Source organism: Mya arenaria, chromosome 8, assembly GCF_026914265.1.
Source record: "Mya arenaria isolate MELC-2E11 chromosome 8, ASM2691426v1".
Lineage (NCBI taxonomy): Eukaryota > Metazoa > Mollusca > Bivalvia > Myida > Myidae > Mya > Mya arenaria.
The window spans coordinates 13,691,721-13,713,074 of record NC_069129.1 but is presented as its reverse complement, the minus strand read 5'-3'; the positions used below and the strand labels follow the sequence as shown (position 1 = coordinate 13,713,074).

Genomic DNA, 21,354 nt, shown 5'->3' with positions numbered 1-21,354 from the left:
ATTCAAATATCATAAAAATATTACAACTTACCTTCAAATATATTTTAAAATTAAAAAAGAAGTGGGGGCTATTTGACCAAAATGGGGGCATTGTGACCAAATTGGGGGCGTTTTGACCAATTTTTTCACAGTGGTGGCTATTTGACCAAAAGTGTGGGGACTATTTGACCAAAATGGGGGCTATTTAACTTGGGGGCTATTTGACCAGGTTCCATATATGCATAGAGCATAACCCTACAGAGCAATGCGGTAGCTGCTTTTATAGCAAGAAAGGTTATTTCCGGTTTCCGGTATAGAAAATGGTAACGGAAAGTGCTTGAAAATAGGAAGTTTGGCTTATTTCCTGATTTCTTTCGCAATGATGTCCCGTGTTGAAAGGGAGTTTAATGAATATGAGTCTCAACATATTTGGCCACACGTTTATCAGGTAGTCAATGGATGGCATTATAATGTTTTCAGTAAAATGAGTGTCACTTTTTTAAATTATAGTTCGATTTGTTTAGAATAGTTATTTAATTTAGTATTATTATTTAGTTGGTTTAACATTGATTAAGATAATTTTCAGTACAAGATTGTCTTTGAAACATAGAAATGTTTTGTTTTGTATAATGACAACGTGTTAAAAAACACTCAGATGTTCAAGCATTATTTATTTTAACAAGTTGTCATTATACAAAACAAAGCACTATTTAACTGAACAAATGAGCTTCCATCTGTTAACTGCAAGTCCTCTTACATAATGTTGTGTTTCGAGACTCAAATACTTCTTTTAATTACTTTCACAATTGTCATTAAAAATAATTTTAAAATAAAGGTTTTCAAGGCCACAGTTAATAGTTTGTTATGTTTCTTTACTGATTTGCAAAAAGACCTGCAACCCAACATTGCTCTCCAGCAGTTGTAATAAAATTGAAGAAAAAAATGTGACATTAAGTGGTTTGGTAATTTGAGGCGTTAAATAACTGTATTTTTTTACTAGAAAATAAAGAATGAAGCCTCCCTGCAGTCTATATCAGAGAAACACAGTGTTGGAGAAGCTCGCAAACCAGAGAACCGGCTTAAAAATAGATACAGGGATGTCAGTCCATGTATGTATACATTCTTTGATTAAAAATTATCCCAATGTTTTAAATGCTAAATAACAGTAAAAAAGGGAACAATATCCAAAATATTTGCATTACATAGTCAGCAAAATGTGTCTCCTGTGATCTACCACGTGTTTGGACTGATTACAAGTGTCTGCCAATTTCTTTATGGTGTTTCAATGTGGGTCATATCATCTGCCAATTTTGGCCTTAGGTTCAGCCAATCTTAGCCATAAGTGTAGTCAATCTGCAGTGGTTGAAATTAGCACAAGCTCTGAAGACATGCACTGTTATGTTTGTTTAAATTCTGAATTTCAATATTCATGCAACTAGTAATGTAAGAATTTTTGCTTGTTAAGCCAAAGGTCTGTTTTATCGATGACTGAATTTGGGCCATATTAATTATCTTAGAGAAATGAACGTATCTTGGGTAGGCCTTCTCATTCACTATTCCTATTGACTACCCAGTTTATGTTATATAATGTCCATAACTGTATAAAATTAAGTATTAAAGGTGAATGTTGATTAATGTTCATTTTCACACTATATATTAGGTACATGTAACTAATCTGTAAGACTACAGTAAAGACAAAGATAAAAAAAAAATTTGTTTGCTATATCCATTTTAAAGATTTTCAGATGTAAAGGATTCCTTTGCTCTAATTCCAGAGTCATGTGTTCATGTTTTTCTTGAGGACCCATTTTTCTTACACATGCATCAGCAGGATGTTTTTTAAGACAGATTTTTCAAAGCATAAAGAGAGCTTATCTACTCAAGCAGGCAATTGCAGCACACCTTAATTTCAAATGTATGTACAAGTTACTATTGAGGCCACACCTCATTAACCACTTGATTAATTGGATTTTTGCTTGATACAAGGCTTCCAAGTAAAAACACTGACTAGAATAGTCAAGTTCTACAACTCTTTGGGGAATATACTGTTATGCAAATTATTGCCCTTGTTTGTCATTTTGAATTTTTTTACGTACAAGTTCTGTTAAGTGCATAATTTTTTATGATGTATATAATTTATAATTCAAACAAAGCTTCCCAGCCATCATCAATAATAGCCCTCCTTTGTCATAGAAATTCTGGTTAAGGTTTTGCTCGCAAATACCATTAAGTCCTTATCACAGAAATCACTCAAATGTGTTTTGTTGGAATGTTTTGAATTTGTTTAAATGAAACAATCATGTAACAATGCTTCACAGTTAACACCAAATCCAAGCAAGTTGCTTAACTATTGCATGGTTTTATAAAAATTTGGCTATTGTTGAAATGAAAGACAAGCCTTTTTTATCGGCATACAAATTTCTCCTGAAACCAGTTTATTGGATTTAAAGCTAGGCCAGTAAGTCAAATTAAAGGCAAAACCTTCACTTCTTTGAAACTGGTTGGCCATTAGACTTTGGTTTATTTTGTTTTTACTATATGCAATACCAGACTAGCACTTAAGCAATATCAGTTTAGCCCAAATAATACCTTACTGTAAGCCCTTACTTAAAGACAAATAATTCACAATATACTATCGAAATGCGTGAAATAAATATTCAAGAAACCAGTATTGATTTAAAATTGGAATACATTGAGTATTGAGGAGCATATCTTTAAGTGATGTTCCGATGATCGATTTTAATCGAAAATTAATTGGTTGAACCTAAAATCAGCGACAAACGATTGTATTTGGTTATAATTGATCATAAAAAAAATGGAAAAAAAATATAAGTAAATGTTCAGATGTTGTCTTTCACAAAATGGCTGATGAAAGCCACAATGAGCAAGTAAAAATAAACTATTTTTTATATAACACTTAATAACTTCAATCATAGACATAACGTATATGCATATAATGATTAAGAGTTTTATACTGTGCATGAATAAAACTTCAATTCAGGTTCTATCTAGTATTTTAAAAAAATGATTGTACTATCGATAATCGGTTACTTGAGTGGAACCGATTATCGATAGTAAAATTGTAACCGATTCACAACACTAATATCTATGCAAAGAGCATAATTTTATTTTTATATTTGCATATACAGATGACCACAGTCGTGTGGTTCTGAATGACGGGGATTCTGACTACATCAATGCTAGCTTCATTCAGGTCCCCCAGTCCAATAGGAGATACATTCTCTCACAGGTAAGTTGTCCATTTTGTATCAAATTACTTTGAGGCAAAATACGAATAGTGTTGGGATTAGAGCTAGCCAACTGACCCTGTTTTTAAGGCCCGACCCTATTTATTTTAGATGGAATATAAGAAAGTAAGACTTACTCATAAGGTTACGAAACTGTTTAATGGATGTGTATATAATTATGTAAACTTTAAAAGAAATTGTGATATGACTTGTTGACTTAAAGTAAATTTTGAACATGTTTTTTCTACATGGATTTACTGTTCTTGATTAGGCTGAAATTCAATAATTGTTTTGTTGCAAATTCACTGCTAAAAATATAGGGTAGGTAAGTCTGTTTATATTTTGTTTAAGTGAAGTTGTGTCAGAATATCATTTTCACACTGAAAACTGTCTTGAATTACCTGGGTACATTTACACGTCTGAGTGCCAAACATGTCAATTTTTGTTGTTGCACTTTATGATTTTCCTTCGTGCTTTACAAATTCATGTAACTGTCTGTTTAAGGGACCACTGGAGCACACAGCCGGAGAGTTCTGGCAGATGATATGGGAACAAAACACTAAGGCCGTCATCATGCTTAATAGGGTCATTGAAAAGGGAACGGTAAGACTAGTTCAAATCAAAGGGGTACATCACATAAAGGTTTTAGGTGGTGTGGGGTATTGATACCCCTATATATAGGGGTATATAAAATGATATGAAAATGAATCACTCATACACAACATATGTGAACATTTCAACCAAAGGGGTACATCACATAATGATAATAGGGGTATCAATACCCCAGACCAGTCACCACCCAAAACCTTTATGTGATGTACCCCTTTGGTTCAAATGTTCACATACGTTGTGTATGAGTGATTCATTTTCATATCTCTAGGACTTGCACATTTCTAAGCTATGAGTTCTGAAAAAAACATCCAAGAGACCCAAGCATAGTTTTGTGAAATATTACCTTAAATCAAGGCGTGCTATCTTGCTCATTCCCATGTTGAAGAATTGTTCTTATGTGAAGGGAATAGTGAAACGTTCTCATTGTTTAATCATATAGATAATGATAAGTTAGGATGCCTGTCAGTGGTTATTTATGAATGTTTCACTTGTTCATTGTTCGGCATTGCAATAGTATAAGTCATATTTCCTGTGTTTCTAGAATACATGTAGGGACATTGCACTTACCATTCATGAAGTTCAAATAAGTAGTTTGCTTTCACACTTTCAACAGCTTGAATTTAATATTTATATACGCATCACACTATCTTCTCTGTTTATTCGATCCTACATTTCTCACTGACATACATTTCTGTTATATAAATTTTCACATGAGGCCAAAGAAAAATAATGTATTATATATATGCAGTTTTTGCCTGAATTGTTTTTTCAGCACTTGTCCTTTTCGGACAAGTAATTGAAGAAAACCACTTGCCCGGTCTTACTTGCCCTAAATAATTAAAAGAAAATCAAAACAAACGAACGAAAGAAGTATTTAATTAATAAGCGTCCAAGTGTCAGTACACTTATAAATTTATTATTTTAATTTATAAGCGTCAGGCAGACACTTAGACACTTATAAATTGAATACTAGAAATGCTGAGCACGCGTAATGCTGTGACATCACCAATTCATGCGAAAATATGCGAAAGCCAATGTTTAGAACATCCATTTAGTTGGGCAACCACCTGGGAATTTTGACTTGTCAGAAACCGTATTTACTTGTCCTGAGCTTGGGGCAACCCAGTTACGACGAAGACTGTATATGGGCAATATATTCTAAATAATAAATCAATAAAATCCTTGTATAAATATTCACAATAAAAGTCTAATCTCTATTGGAGCTTATCTGAAATATTTCAATTCTCAAGGTATTTCATTCATAAAAAGCCATACTATACGAGATCCTTGTGAACAGTCATCCAATTTTTCCCTACGCATCGTTGATCCAGATAGTGAGAACATTATTTATTGATATTATACATGTGTTTACCCATATGGTTGTTATTTATCCTATTGTATTAAACTTAAATTTTAAACCATTATATATTTTCTTTTTTCTTTCACTATATGACATTTCCTATTGACTGAATCTAGAAATGTTTTATTAATTTGAATCTTTATGTCATATTAATGTAATTACATTGTCCTCGCCTAGATTTTCAATATTATAACTTAATAACATGTATACCGATAATTATATACATGTAAGATACCCTCGCATGTTGACTCATTAAAGGTTGTGGTTGTTTACGAATACCTGACATCCCATATATTTTTTTATTTTTTTTGGCAACAAGTATCAGAATGTGTGTATATGAATGAATACATACTTTGTACATATTAAAGTAATTTTCGACCATAAAATGTTTTCCCTACCTTGCTAGTCTGTTTTTTTGTCAGCATGTAACAGAGGCCACATAATTATTTTTATTTGGCGTTTGAAATAGGAAGTGTGGTAAGCTCATTTATTGGCAATCAATGAACAATATATTTGCAACATCAATGAAAATTTTACAACCAATGTATTTATTACCAGGACATGGTTAATTGAATTTGAAGTGGTTGTGTTACATGTATATGACAAATCCCCAAGTGTAAGAGGAAATTAAAAGTAACTGTGTGTAAATGGTAAGATTTAGGAACGGTTTGTTGACTATATTGATCATAATTAAATCAACCTAACCTATCCTAATCCAGCATCATGATGCATAATTTAGAACAGGACATTTTGAGTCATGATTGTAGAATGTTCATGCACTCCCAAAACAGAAAAGCCTCCGTTGCATAATCTCAAGAGCAGGCCTGTCATGTTGGAAATTGGTCAGAATGCCTAAAAAAGAAATCATAATAAATAGGATATGAAAAAATACTTTTGTTAAAATTAGGAGTTAAGGCTATTTTACAATTGTAAAGGCAACATTACATAATATTTTTGATAGTGGTATTTATAGTTTAAGCTTTTATTAGCCAATCACTATGACACTTGGTGACAGTGTTTGTTCGCATTAAGTCAAGGTCAAGTTTAATTGGGGGGAAATTGTCTCAGCAACTCCAAGAGTTAACACTGTCACAGATTTACCGTTTTGACAACTTTTTATGCCCCCCTTTGAAGAGGGGTATATTGCTTTGCACATGTCGGTCGGTAGGTCGGTCCGTCGGTAGACCAAAGCTTGTCTGAGTGATAACTCAACAATACCTGGACGTATGGTCACCAAACTTGGCATGATGGTTGGGCCTGGCCATTAGATGACCCCTATTGATTTTAGGGATCATCGGGTCAAAGGTAAAGGTCACAGTGACCTTGAATGGTAAAATAATTTTAAAGCTTGTCCGAGTGATAACTCAACAATGCCTTGACCTATGATCACCAAACTTGATATGGAAGTTGGGCATGACCGGTAGATGACCCCTATAGTTATTGGGGGTCATCAGGCCAAAGGTCAAGGTTACAGTGACCTTGACCGGTAAAAGGTTGTCCGAGTGATAACTTTACAATGCCTGCATCCATGGCCCTCAAACTTTACTTGGAGGTTGGGCCTGACCAGTAGATGACCCCTTATGTTTTTGGGGTCATCGGTCCAAAGGTCAAGGTCACAGTGGCCTTGAATGATAAAAGGTTCTCCTTGTGATAACTCGACAATGCCTGCACCCATGGCCCTCAAACTTGACTTGGAGGCTGGGCCTGACCAGTAGATGGCCCCTATTGATTTTAGGGGTCATTGGTCCAAAGGCTAACGTCACAGTGACCATGATTGGTAAAAGGTTGTCCTTGTGATAACTCAACAATGCCTGCACCCATGGCGCTCAAACTGGACATGAAGGTTGGGCCTGACCAGTAGATGACCCCTCTTGACTTTAGGGGTCATTGGGCCAAGGTCAAGGTCACAGTAACCTTTAACGCAAAAAAGTCAACAAATCTTCTCCCAGTGATATCTCAACAATGCCTGAACCTATGATCATCAAACTTGACATGGAAGTTGGGCCTGACCAGTAGGTGACTTAAGGAGTCATCGGGTCAAAGGTCAAGTTTACAGTGACCTTGAATGCAAAAATGTTTTGATTGAGAACTCGACAATGCCTGTACCCATGGCCCTCAAACTTGAATTGGAGTTGCATCTGACCTGTAGATGACCTCTTATAATTTTAGGGGTCATTGGGTCAAAGGCCATGGTCACAGTGACCTTGAACGAAAAAAGCTTGTCTGTGTGATAACTTGTCAATGCCTGCACCCATGGCCCTCAAACATGACATTTAGGTTTTTGGTGACCAGCTGATGACTCCAGGTTTCTATTTTGAGGTCATAGAGTCAAAGGTCATGGTCATAACACAAACTATCCTCACACTTTGAATTGTCCTAATCTTAAAACTGCCTCAACGGCATCCAATGTCAGTGACAAATCAGCTGTCATTTCGGTCCATGCATATTTCATTCAATTGTCCATATAATCCTGACGACATGGCACTCAGGGGGGGCATAATGTTTGACAAAAATCATTCTCTTGTTTATTTTTTGTCTTGGAATGAGCCAATTTTTGTGTAAATATCTGCAAACTAGTGATATAAGACTGCTGACAAAAATTTAGATCGCAGATTTTCATATTTCTTTTCAAAAATTAATGTTTTATGTCTTAAACCGTTACTAACGGTTTAAGAAAAATGCATAAAACATCATTTTTTGAACTTAAATATGAAAATCTGCGATCTAAATTTTTGTCAGCAGTCTTATATCACTGGTTTCCATGCATTTTTGAATAAATTTGCTCATTCCAAGGCAAAAAATAAAAAAGTTGTCAAAACGTTCAATCTGTGAGAGTGCAGCTTTAACATTAACAAAAAGTTTTCTTGTGGAGACAAGATGTAATATATTATCAAATCGTGATGAAACTTGGTGACAGTGTTCATAGACATAAACTCTTGACCAACATCTATGGTGAGATGAATAACTCAAACAACACCGGAGTTATGTTATTGCATTACTGGTGACTTACATATAGCTGGGGTAAAAGAATCAGATAAAGTTCTCAATGTACTACATACATTTTTTTACATTGAAATTTGTACTGAATTTGGTATGAATATGAGGAGTGCTTTGAACAGGTCACACATTTTGAATTCGGAAGAACTCTAGTTTTGGTAATACAATTTGTATATAATTTTAGCCATTTATTTTATGCACTTCTTGTAACTCAAAATATATACAGCTAAAGTGCCATCAATACTGGCCACTTGGGGAGGATGAAGATGACGAGGAAATGATGTACGAAGAAACAGGATTAAAGATAACCCTTCAGGAAGAACAGGAGATGCCAGACTACACACTGCGAACCTTTGACGTTGAGAATCTACAGGTATGAACGGTCCTGATATACATGTACTTCTGATATTCATTGTGTGTATGGGGTCGGGATTAAAAGATAAACCATTACATGCGCAAATTATTGATCTCTTAAATTACAGGTACCGTATGAAGGTTGGCAATGTGAAAAAAGTCTGAATTAATTCAACTTTTGAAATGCAGTTTTGATAGTGAGCTTATCACTTCAAGCTGCACATCAATATCAAGAATTCATGGGCATCTGAGGGTTCTCAATACAATTCAGGTTATTGTGTCATAAGTTGCTTAGATGGTTTGTAAATAGTTTAATGGTCTGGTTTGAAGAAGAGATGGTTTATGGGTAATGAACAGATCCCGAACAAGGGACTCTTATGTCCTAGCCTGTGTGTAAACAGCAGTGTCATGGGTGTGCAAGAACTTGAACCTAGGCCATAACTCTTTCTAGATATTCACATGTTGCCAGATACAATACACACTTGTACAGCAAGGCCCATAATTAAGACTGTAATGATTGTTGAGTTATAACCCTTTCTCAACTGACAAATAACAGATGAGCGTTTGCATTCGCTCCATAGCACTCTTGTTCCACCTTATGTCACAATGTTATTCACATGCTGAGAAAAGAATCTTGAAAACTATTGGCAGGTCTTTAGTGTGTGTGAGTTGAAATCTAAAAATTGATTATTGTATCTCTTGCAGTTAAAATAACAACATATGACATTTAACATGTCATGATATTTTATTCATGTTTATGTGTGATAAATAACTTTGTTTTTGCTGAGACATCTACTTCTTGGTGTGTTAATCCCCCAGAGATAACCATAGTACCGGTAGTCTGAACCACCAACCCGTTCTGATAAACTTAAGTGCATGTTTTATCAATACAACACATGGTACATCATATAGAGGGAAAAAACAACAACAATATTTTCAAATATCATATGACTTAATGTTTCATCTATGTTAAGCCTATTTCTTGTCATGCCTTGCCATGTTAGATATTGAATTGTTGATCTCAATTTAAATATATACATGCATATAAATTTTGAATTTGGTTTGGTTAAATTTGGCAGTGATTTGTGATCCTTGAACCCCTATTGTATGTCTACAGACCAATGAAGTTAGAGAGGTCTACCATTTCCACTATACAACGTGGCCAGACTTCGGTATCCCCAGCTCACCAAACGCATTTCTTGAGTTCCTGTACGCTGTCAGGGAGAAGGGCGTCCTTTCCAATAACGTTGGTCCATCAGTCATTCACTGCAGTGCTGGCATCGGACGCAGTGGGACATTCTGTCTCGTGGATTCAGCATTGGTTTTGGTATTTAGGATTTTAAGTTTACAATATAACTCCACTGAGGTGCTTGCTATTCAATGATTGATTTTCTTCAAATATAGAGGAAAAATCGCGAAATGGCAAAATATTATCTTAAATCATTGAAAGAAAATCAATGGTTGAATTCTTTAAATGACTTAACTATGGAACGGAAATACAAATTAACAAATATATGACTCATTCTAAAACTAAGAGCAAATATGAATTTCAAAAAAAAGAAATATTATCCATATATAATTAGAATGTATTAAGCCTCAAAATTTATCATTTCTTATCAGGTCATCGTTTATAATATTCAAATTCTCATATTACTGCATGGTCTCTGTACAAACAGGTTGAAAAAACTGGTACAATGGAAGGCATAGATGTACAGTCTTTGCTCATTTCGATGCGGTCGTACCGGATGGGCCTCATACAGACGTTCGATCAACTCAAGTTTTCGTATATGGCGATTATCGCAGGGGGCAAGGAAATTCTCAAGTCAGCAGGGGCTCAGCAGGTTAATAGTGTCCTTGATGATTACATAAATAGGGTAGGCTTTCAATTCCTTTCTTGTTAGATACTATCTCGAGTCTTTCCAAGAATTCAAACATTTATCACACTCTGTCATTTTTGTTGTTGTTATTTTTGAGTTATAAGTGATTTCCACTGAACATAAGGTTTGATTTGTGTTTACATTTAAGTTCTTCATGCATTTCATGCTCATTATCTGCATAGACCCTCTAAGTTATAAATTGCCCTTCTATAAATCTAACCCCTGATTTGTTACAACTTTATGATACATAAAGGGATGATGACATTCAGAATTAATCCTGAAATCAAAATTGAGAGCCTTTAATTTCAGATTATCATTCATTTGGAAAGTAATATATATATTTACTAGGCATTTGCATTAAAATAATTAGAAGTACCTTTAATGAATATAAATGACCTAGGAAAAATTTTTTTTAAGGGGTCTAAGCACCTTGGGCATGAATCCCATATATTGCTGATAAGATCTCTGAAATAATTGGACTCAACACTTGCATTGTTAACAGGAAGGTGAAGATGAGGCCCCGACTCCCCCTCAGCGTGTCGAGAGCCTCTCCCCGTCCCACAGAGGTAGCCCTCCTCCCCCACCTCCCCGCAGTTTCCCAGTTGATGACCATCCGGAAGGTTCTCCCAGTAAACAACGCAAACTTGATGAGGCCCAGACAGCTATACCACCGAAACCTCCACGTGCACATGTTTTTCAGACAAATGATGATGATTATGTTAAAGACTATGAAGCAAAAGAAATCGTCGGTGACAATGTTAATGACACTGAAACTGATAAAGGTGTAAAGGGTGAGAGATTGGACACAGAGAACAATAATCCTGTGGATGAAGCGGTGAATTTTCGTGAGGAGGATAGAAGGGATGAGGGCCCAGAAGGGGGTCCAGGTGACCAAGAGGGAGAGGGGATTCAGGAGAACTCGATGGAAGAGGCTCAGGAACAACAGGGGAACGATGTGTCAGAGCAGGAAAGGTTAGTGTGGAATATAGTGTTTCCTGTTTGTGATTTACATATAACTAATAATTAACTATCAAATGTTTACTTAATATTGCTTCATTTTTTATCCCCCGCCGAATCGAAGGTTTCGGTAGGGGTATATTGTTTTGGCATTGTCCGTCCGTCATTCCATCCGTCCCTCCGGAACCTTATCTTGGTAGGCATTGATCAGAAAATGTTCAAACTTAGTCAGAATGTTCCCCTTGATCAAACCTCGACCACTTGTAAAAGTGGGTCACATGGGGTCAAAAACTAGGTCACTAGGCAAATCTTAGAAAAATCTTTGGAACAAACTAGAGGCATTATACATGATCAAATATTTATGAAACTGTATCAAAATGTTTTCCTTGATGAACTCCTGGACTTACATAAAACTGGGTCACATATGATCAAAAATTAGGTCAAAAGGTCAAATCTTAGAAAAATCTGTCAGGAACCATATTATGGTAATGACTGGTCAGATTATGTTTAAACTTGGTCAGGATGTACCCCTTGATGAAATATGGACCGCTTGTAAAAGTGGGTCACATGGGGTTCAAAAATTAGAGGCATAATACATGGTCAAATATTCATGAAACTTAATCAAAATGTTTTCCTTGATGAACTCTTAGACATATATAAAACTGGGTCACATATGATCGAAAATAAGGTCACCTGGTCAAATCTTAGAAAAATCTTGTCAGGAACCATATCATGGTAATGATTAGTCAGATTATGTTTAAAATTGGTCAGGATGTACCCCTTGATGAAATATGGACCGCTTGTAAAAGTGGGTCACATGGGGTCAAAAACTAGGTCACTAGGTCAAATCTTAGAAAAATCTTTGGAACACATTAGAGGCATTATGTATTGTCTAATATTCATGAAACATGATCAGAATGTTTTCCTTGATGAACTCTTTGACATGTTTAAAACTGGGTCACATGTAATAAAAAATTAGAAAACTGGGTCACATGTGATAAAAAAAATAGGTCACAAGGCCAAATCTAACAAAAATCTTGTCCGAAACCATTTCATGGTATTGATTGGTCGGGTAATGTTCATACATGTATGACTGAACACATGATAATTATTCTAAACAAACTCAAACTTTTATCCAACGTTCATAATGGTCCATTTCTCTGCAGCCATATTACATGTTAATATAGAAATATTCCACCTTCTTTTCATTTCCAATCCATGAACTTTGCCTTATCAGGCGGGGGATATCAATTCAACGAATTTGCTTGTTTTTAAATAAATGTAAAGGGTTTATTAATCGCAAATCAAATCAAATCAAATTCAATTTAACAGGGTTTTTTCAAAAGCTTGAGATAAAGGCAAGATTTTTCCATTGCAGCGATGCACAAGTAAACATAAGCCAGTACTTTTAATTGAAAACGCTCTAAATGTGTATCAAACATGTGATCCTTTGATCCAAAATGTGATTAACTTATCACTTGGCAATTATCACTGATATTGGTGATACGATAGCCTATATTTATACAGATACAACTCAAAAACTTATAAAATGTCTTGTCTCATTTTGATTACAATTATTTACAGATATTCCAAGTATTAATGATAACATGTGCAGTTAATTTATAATTAAACATCAAAAAATACATTCAAAGGAGTAGGTGGACAGTTGCATACAAGGGCTTTTTAACCTTATACCAGGTGCCAAAATTGGGCTACTTTCAAATTGCTAAAAATTACAAATTATTTGCTGTAATACTTAACCTTGATAAAGTAAATGTTGGTTTTAGTATGATAAATAGGATTTATAAACAATCAGAAGGCTATGTAGGTTTGTTTAAAACACGTTTCTCTAAAAATATTTTTTTTTCCCTATGCGGTAGACACAGTCTCCGTTAATTAATAAAAAGCAATGCTTTTCTTGAAAACAAACAATATCTGAACAAGACCAGCTCAAGTACAATATAGTGTATGCAGTATAGTGTATGCATAACAGAATTCCCAACATATTTATTTGCTATGATATCAGATATTTTTGCATGATCTTGTATTTTCCCATAAACACAAGGAGTGGAAAAAAAATCTCCTGTTATGTCCCTCATAAAATAAATAAAATAAATAAATAAATAAATTATCATGGGATGAAAAAGCCTTGCATACTATTTCCTTATTTCTGATTTTACCATTTCAGTGGTACTCAATTAAGACAGCGTAGAAAAGAAGAAAGAGAGAAACGAAAAGAAAAAACTCAAGAAATGCTTCGTAGAATGAAAGCAAAGCAGCATCAAAGTGACACTTGGAAGAAACGAAAGTCTTACTTCAAACCTATAGCGATAGGACTGTCCATAATATTTGGATCATATCTCTTATATAAATTCCTATGGTAGCTACCTTGTTTTAATCTTTGTGTAAATTAGGTTATATGTTTATGTAGTATTCTTCTCTATTCATTCTTAATTTGCATTTATATCACTTTACTTCTGTACTGCTTGGTCTTGGTTTTAGATGTTAGAATTATACTCAAAGTCAGAAATGGCATTTTCTTGTGCACGTAGTTAGGGCTATACAATTTAAACATACAACCCTCCCATGATGGCAAAATGAAGAAATTCTACAGGGGAGGTTCCAGTTTGTTGTCTGCTACATTTTAACCCTGTTGGCTTGAACTCCCAGTGACCGACGCAAAAAACTTGAGCCTCAGAAAATTTGAGCCAAGCGGGAATGTTGACCTTCAAGCGTAAGAAATCAGTCATTTTCATCTAGTTCTAGCAAACGAGGATTTCGAGCCAACGGGTTTCGACTGTACATGTCTAAAACATATTTTAAAAAGAGGGAAAGTACAAATCAAACTTGCCTTCAATGGGTGGTTTAGAGTTATTTCACTTTAACATATTACCCCTGGGGTAAGGCACTTTTAAATTATAGCAGCCCCGTACATAAGTAAATTTGCCCTGCTGGGGTCCAAATTAGCGAAAAAGACACCCAACTATACATTAAGAAAATAATTGCCTTCCCCCCGTGGGTTATATGTTTAAATGGTACAGCCCTTATTACACACACTATGGAAACAGTAAACTTTGCTTTGATTAAAACATTCTGCATTTGGTTGAGACTTTCATCAGATATTAAGCAAAAATAGAACCACTGAATTTTTAGCTTGTCTGTTGTTGCTTTTTGAAGAAAAAAGTTTCAGAATTATTTAATAGACCTGATATTGTTGGCACTTTTCCAGACATTTTTGCAAAAACTGGCTTATTCTAAGGTGAAAAATAAAGAAGTTCAATGGTCAATCTGTGAGACTGCAGCTTTAACCTTGTTCATAACTCGCAAAATGTTATAGATATTCACACGAAACATTGTACACATGTCACCAGTAACAATACGCATACATAGCAAGTCCCAAAACTCAGATTGTTATTTTTTCTTAGGTCAGTAAGGGTTTCAAGCAGGTTTTAAAAAGGGGCAGGGTGCTCTAGAAAAAGGGGAAGGGTGCTAAAGAAAAAGGTCAGAGTAATGCAGAAAAGAGGTAGGGTGTTGCAGAAAAGGGGCAGGGTGTTGCAGACTGCCAGATATATTAAGTTTGTATGTATGAACAATCATAAAATAATCTTAAATAAAACGAAGAAAAAATTATATTATCTAAAGCATAATAAAAAGGCAGGAAGTGCACTTCCTAGTCTCAGGGCAGAGGCAGAATAAGGCCTCTATTAAGGAAGGCAGGGTGTGGCACCCTCCCATAACTCATTAGCTTTAATCCCGTAATTAAACTTGTTAATTAGTTTAAAAAACTGAAGAATGTTGGCGTCTGCTTTTGATGCGCTTGTTACTATTGTTATATGAAAACGCAACAAAGCAAATTCGCAAGTGCAAGAAAAATAAAATCTTAAGTGTCTAGCTTTATGAAGTTTAAACTTTCCTCATTATTTTGTTTTCTATATCTATTGCTAGTGATGTATGTGTGTAGGTTTTGAGTTTATCATTATTTTCTCAACTACTGTAAACTATGATGTTTGCTGTATCATTATTTAAGTTTTCAAAAGATCTTTGCAGTATTTAAAGAATTTAAATATGTGATATATATTTTTGTGGTAATGTTCCTCTTGTTATTGTTATTTGACATTAGAGCATAAGAAAGTGCTATCAGTTATTTTGATAGAAAAAAGAAAAATTGTGGTGCCTTTTTGTTAAAAGAAAATAGTTACAATAAAAACGATTTTTATTATGTTTTACAAAATAACACTCCCATATTTGTAAATATTGTACATTATAATAGTCATGTATGAAAATGCTCTTTATTGTTACATTTATAATCAAAGATAATTACCAGACACTGCCAAACCTCAGAATTTCCTGTCATAATCGACGGCTAAAACGTAAAAAAAATCGCATTTTGGTGACCTCCCATATAAATTCCATTGTAAACCTGAATATTGTACATGAGAAATTAAATTTGTAAAACCAAATCTCTGGAAAGGCATTTTTTGTCCTAACTATCTGACAGTAGGTTTGATTTCTTTGTAAAGTTCTTAAGACCTTATGATTATTACAGGTCAGTTCTTATGGTCGAATAGGTTTGGTGGTGTTTGAATTACTGTTTAACCAAATGTTATTAATTCTGAAATTCTGAAATTAATATGGCACTTAACCTAACTGTCTGTTTTTTGTATTTTATTCAGCAATCTGCCATCGTATGACACATATAAACTCGTGATAGTGATTGTGAACAAACAAGTGTTCTACAAGTTTATTTCAAATAGGGTTTAAAGGCCGAACTAAGTTTTAAGAAAGGTTTGAAGTATGTTAAAATTGACTGATTAAATTAAAATGTTTTGTAATGTTGTTAATGCAGCTCAATGCCTATTTATGTTTTAAAAACTATTTTGATGATTAGTTGTTTTTTTAAGTCAATTCTTTAACAGAAAAGAAGCAAACATATCGCTTGTACTAGAAATGTTGTTTTGATTATTTGAATCTACTCACTTTTATTGACTGTATTTGTTAAGAAAGGTAAACAAGGAGTTGCACATCGTTGGCAACCATGGTACAACTTCCGTTACACTTCATACATACTGTGGGACAATTGACTGACAAAATCTCGTTTTAATGAATATGCATGAGGCAGGAGAGACAACTCTTCTTCCAATGAATTTGCATGTTACACTCAAATATTGTTCAATAATCGTAGTGTCAGTAGCCTCCATGGCCGTGTGGTCTTGACTACTGCTAAATATTATTGTACTGGGAAGGCGGACCCGAGTCACTAAAGCATCTGGTACTTTGTGGTACCAACGAAACTGCCTCATTAATTATTCATGATTACGAGATTTTCAAAGCCAAATTGCCCAAGGTACACAACGAAGCATAGCATAGTTTGTATCAGTGGTATCCGGCGATGGGAGTTGCCATGCCACGGGTAATTTGTTAATCATGTCATATTTATATTTCACTAATTCAAACATAAAGTCATTTGTTGACATACTCAATTACATGGACATTTATGGTAAGCCATCCTGTATACAATAACAGTTGAACCTTGTTGGCTCGATCTCACAGGGACCGTCAAAAGTACCTCGAGCCTCGAAAAAGTCGAGCCAAGCGGGAATGCTTATCTTCCGGTTAAAGAAATTGGTCCTTAAAATCCAGTTCGAGCCAGTGAAGAATTCGAGCCAAGAGAGTTCAAGCCAAAGGGGTTCGACTGTATTGCTAATAATATGAACAGCTTCCAACAGTTATCGGTCTAAACGTAATAATGACATTCACATGTAATTAAATAATATGTGATCAAAGTAACATAAATAAATCAAATATGTGATGAAAATTGAATAACTGCCGGGCCATCTTATTGATGCATGTATCTTGTAATCGTATATTCCAATCAATATTACTAAGTAGTTAAACTTAGGAATCTTATTGGTCAGTTTAGGTAATGTTTACTTGATTTTGCAAATTGACCAAATTATTTTGAGGACTCAAATTTATATTCATTTGAAATTCTCGATTGTAAGGATTTTTGTCATACACCCATTCATAAGGTGGCCTCTGTGTTTACAGTGAAACATATTCTGAAGGTTATGGAGACTTCAAAGGTCCTTCATATATATAGATTCACATGATGTGTAGAGAGTGAAGATGTCCCACACATCGTAAGACCTATTTTACCTTGGTACGACTCGGTTACGTTTACAACTCTATTATGGTTGCGCTCAGGTCAGACTTATTCTTGTTAGTGACTGGACTGTGCCTAAACCCAATTGAAATTGAGATTAACATATCAGTAATTTTATTTAAAAAAAAAATTGGTCCATTATGAAATTATGTCATTTATGTTCATTTTGTTAATGGGTTTTAACTGCAGTTGGTTTAAACAATATTTATTTCAATTTTGAGATATACAAAGATTGAGCAGTTTCAAAGATTTCACTGCCGCAAAGATAAGTGATAAATGCTTAAATTATCACTGCAGATTTGAGATTGGAAGCTTTGAAGTTACTCTTGTAGTGAATTGCCGATGATTTACAATTCAGATTCTTTCTAGGCAGTTATAACATATAGTTGCTCGGTGAATCCAATGGGAAAGCATACACATTTCTTTTATTATGAGAATGACAGCTGATAAAAGATTATTAGCACCAACACAAAGTGCTGTAAATATCAGATTATCCCTTCTCACACTTGTAATTAGCATGTGTCGTTAAGACCAACGGAGCGAGCGTTCTAGCAAAAATATCAAAGTTGAAAATATGACCGACCATTTGACAGGTTAGAAGTGTTGAGTAATCATAGTGAGCATTGTACAATTTTTATGGTGTTATTTACATCTAGTTCTGATATTTGAGGATAGTATCTTGTATCGTTATCTAGTTCTGATATTTGAGGATAGTATCTTGTATCGCTATTTATAATTTTTAAGAAAGAAGGGTCATTTGTTTTGAGTCAGAAATTCATGCCATTTATAAAGACAAGTTCTTAATATCAATTAAGTTCTTTCCTAATTCAACCCCCTTCACACGAATAATGAACCAAATTCATTTTTTATAAAATTAGTGTTAATAATAGGGTAACAGGTTATATGAAAGATGACAGCAGGTGTGCAGAAAAAATGGTGGCATTTGTGTATTTTTATGGCAATGTGTGTCAGAACAAGTATGATATACATGTAAGACTCAAATCTATGGCTAGCCCCATAGCAGTGGCCATTCCCACAAACGCGGCCAATTTATTCCACAACCATGGCCCCCCCTAGATTAGGCCCATTTCCCGCTATAATTAAAGCGAAGACAAAACCACCGCATTCACCTGGCACTGCGGGGCCACCTGAAAGGTAAAAACCAATTGTGGTTACAACTGACTGGTGCATTATATTTATATTTGCTTAGGTAATACTTTTATGAGAAATAAAGTTGGGGCTGAACCTGTTTAAATGTGTATTATACAATTTGGACCTTGTTGGTGGGATTTTCTACAGGTGTGGGGCTTGTCATAGATCTTAATCTTAAATATATATTCTACTTTGTCGCTCATATGTGTTGACTTACCATTGTAAAATCACTGACATTGATACATTTTCCACAATATTATAAGTTTAGTTTACAATTATATTGTATTATAGTTTGTATTCAAGTCAAGTGTTGATAATGTTAGTGTTTATAATATGTTATGTGAATTGTAAATATTTGTATTATTCTAAGGACTTGCCATGTTGTATATAAGAATGTTAAAGAGATAAAATATATATTTTCATAGCTTTAATCAAATGTCTCTGATCTGTGTATGAATGATGTAACTGTCATGATTTTTAATGGGGGGAGGGGGATATTTCTCTGGCTCCAATTTCTCGAAACTTCTTAAGCTTAACAGGCTTAAGTAGCGTATTTCAATATGGCAAAATAATACTTAAATTGCATTTTTACGGTATTCATGAACAATGATTTATTGTGATTATCGATATGTTTATTTCTATCTAAAGCAAAAAAACTCTTAAAGAAGTAGTTATTACACAAATCATTGAAAGACAAAAAATAGTGAGCTTAGCTTTATCCTGTTTATAATGGATTTAAGAAGTTTCGAGAAATTGGGGCTAGAGTTATAACTGTTAAAAGTACAAAGCAACTTCTGTGAAATCATATATTTTCGTCAGCACGCATTTGTGGTATAACGGAAAAAACGGCAACTAATAAGATATTCTACTTTCAATAACGCTGTCAAAATTTTCTTGCATTCTCACTATTATTAACAAAACTAACATGATTGTGTTAACTATGTTCAAATAGTCCAATGATTCCGGTGAAAGCATAATTTGTCCAAGTCTAACAAAATGGCTGAAATATTATGACTGGAACCTTCTCGACAAAACAGACTTAACAGATATACTATATATAACATATTGAAATTTTTACAGTACTAAAACTTGTTTTACAGTTACTTATACGTGCCATAACTATAACTAGATTTATTCTAAACTACCTAATTTTTTATTCTTATCAATCTTTTAATCTATGGTAACTAGACTACAATACAGTGTAGTTTATCGTGCCATTTTTTGTTCTAGTTCAGATAGCGAAAAAGAGAGTAAAGAAAATTTCAAGTTGTGCAAAAAAAATGGGAGATATTAAAAATATGAAAAACTACCATTGGGCCGATTGTTCAGAGCTGTGTTTAAGTTAACAACATTGTTTAACTACAGCATTGTTAACTTTCAAATCTTTAATGCTCTGGAAGGTTCAATGGACACACTTGTGTCTGCAGTATTTCTAACATGATTTGAGACATCTGTTTCAGTTGTATTTGTTTTATTCAAATTCATGAGCACATCTTGAAGTATTTCACAATTTAGAGTTAACAATGGTGCTGTGAACAATGTTATTTACTTTATCAAAGGTTTGAACAAGCGGCCCATTTTTTGGATATTATTTTCTTCTGAATTTTACATAACGAGAACTTCTTTGATTTATATATATTACACTGAACAAGAGTACACTTAGTTTTTGTAACCTGTTGAATTAGTAACCATGCAGTGTTTCCATCTGTCCATATTTAGATTATATGACTGTATCAAATTACACTTTCCAGAAACATGTGCATTGCACAACATCTTGGGAATTTAATACACTTTGCACAGTAAAAGTTCTACAATGTGATAATGTTGTAACCTCAATGAATTTTAGCACTTGCTGTAAATATTTTGTTAGCACTATTTTAAAAGAGATGCATTATTGAATATCGAAAGTACAATTTATCGGATAGTGAAGCTTAGTATTAAAAAAACCCAACTTTTATAAGCTTGAGAACTAGACAGATTCTGGTATCAGTTAAGTTGTAGTTCTTATACTGTAAATAATCAGAACTCAACATGTATTACAAGGGTCAAGCTATTTTTGTTGCCATCCTACTAACATGGTCCGGCAAAATATAAGATCCGGAAAATTGAATGAATACTGGGGGAGTGTCTCAAAATCCTCAAAATCCAAGTGTTTGAGTGTCTCAAAATCCAATTTGCATGTAAAAATAAAACTAGAGACACCTATGGTGTAAGGACCAAAAATAAAAGGTTAAGCAAATTGGTCGTATAAATGTGTAAAAGATATCCAGCTTTCCGTCATTCATTCACCTGTGTACATTCATGTATTATTTGCCTGGCTATTTCATAATTCTCAAATGAATAACCTGAATAAAAAAGATCTATGTATATATTCTGTTTCTTATGGTGTTGCTTCAACTGTGTCAAAGTTTGATTGGCATTATTTTTTAACTGGCCTGTTGTAGTTTTAAAGAAAAAGCTCTAGGTATTGTGATACCCATTTGTGTCGGTGTCCGTGACTTAAACGTTGGCTATAAGTTAAACAAAAATGTTTGTGCCAATGCATAGTTGTAGTTGTAGTATGAGTCTAATCTGTTACTTCGTGATGGATTTGCCATATAAAAATATCGTAAAAACCCCATCCGTTTACAATTATTTGGATTTGGTCAAGATGCA

The 21,354-nt window shown here is 34.2% G+C and overlaps 1 protein-coding gene across 2 annotated transcripts; it reads left to right on the top strand.

Annotated features, from left to right (window-relative positions):
- The first annotated feature begins 293 nt into the window (after positions 1-293).
- On the top strand, positions 294-21,066 carry LOC128245036 (tyrosine-protein phosphatase non-receptor type 1-like). Of its 2 annotated transcripts, none has more exons than XM_052963244.1 (9): positions 294-427; positions 980-1,088; positions 3,129-3,229; positions 3,732-3,830; positions 8,423-8,569; positions 9,668-9,877; positions 10,227-10,391; positions 10,930-11,399; positions 13,573-21,066. In XM_052963244.1, exons 1-9 carry the CDS (start codon positions 359-361, stop codon positions 13,766-13,768), a joined length of 1,566 nt encoding a protein of 521 aa, XP_052819204.1. In that variant the 5' UTR covers positions 294-358; the 3' UTR covers positions 13,769-21,066. The 2 variants fall into 2 exon arrangements, with proteins under 2 accessions (XP_052819204.1, XP_052819203.1); XM_052963243.1 differs by having other exon boundaries at positions 10,227-10,424.
- The last annotated feature ends 288 nt before the right edge of the window (positions 21,067-21,354 follow it).

Excerpts from the sequence above, each read along its gene's own strand:
- LOC128245036 (XM_052963243.1), top strand. The coding sequence starts at position 359 with ATGATGTCCCGTGTTGAAAGGGAGTTTAATGAATATGAGTCTCAACAT. Across the intron at positions 1,089-3,128 it reads ATACAGGGATGTCAGTCCAT|ATGACCACAGTCGTGTGGTT; the intron begins GTATGTATACAT and ends TTGCATATACAG. Across the intron at positions 9,878-10,226 it reads TGGATTCAGCATTGGTTTTG|GTTGAAAAAACTGGTACAAT; the intron begins GTATTTAGGATT and ends CTGTACAAACAG.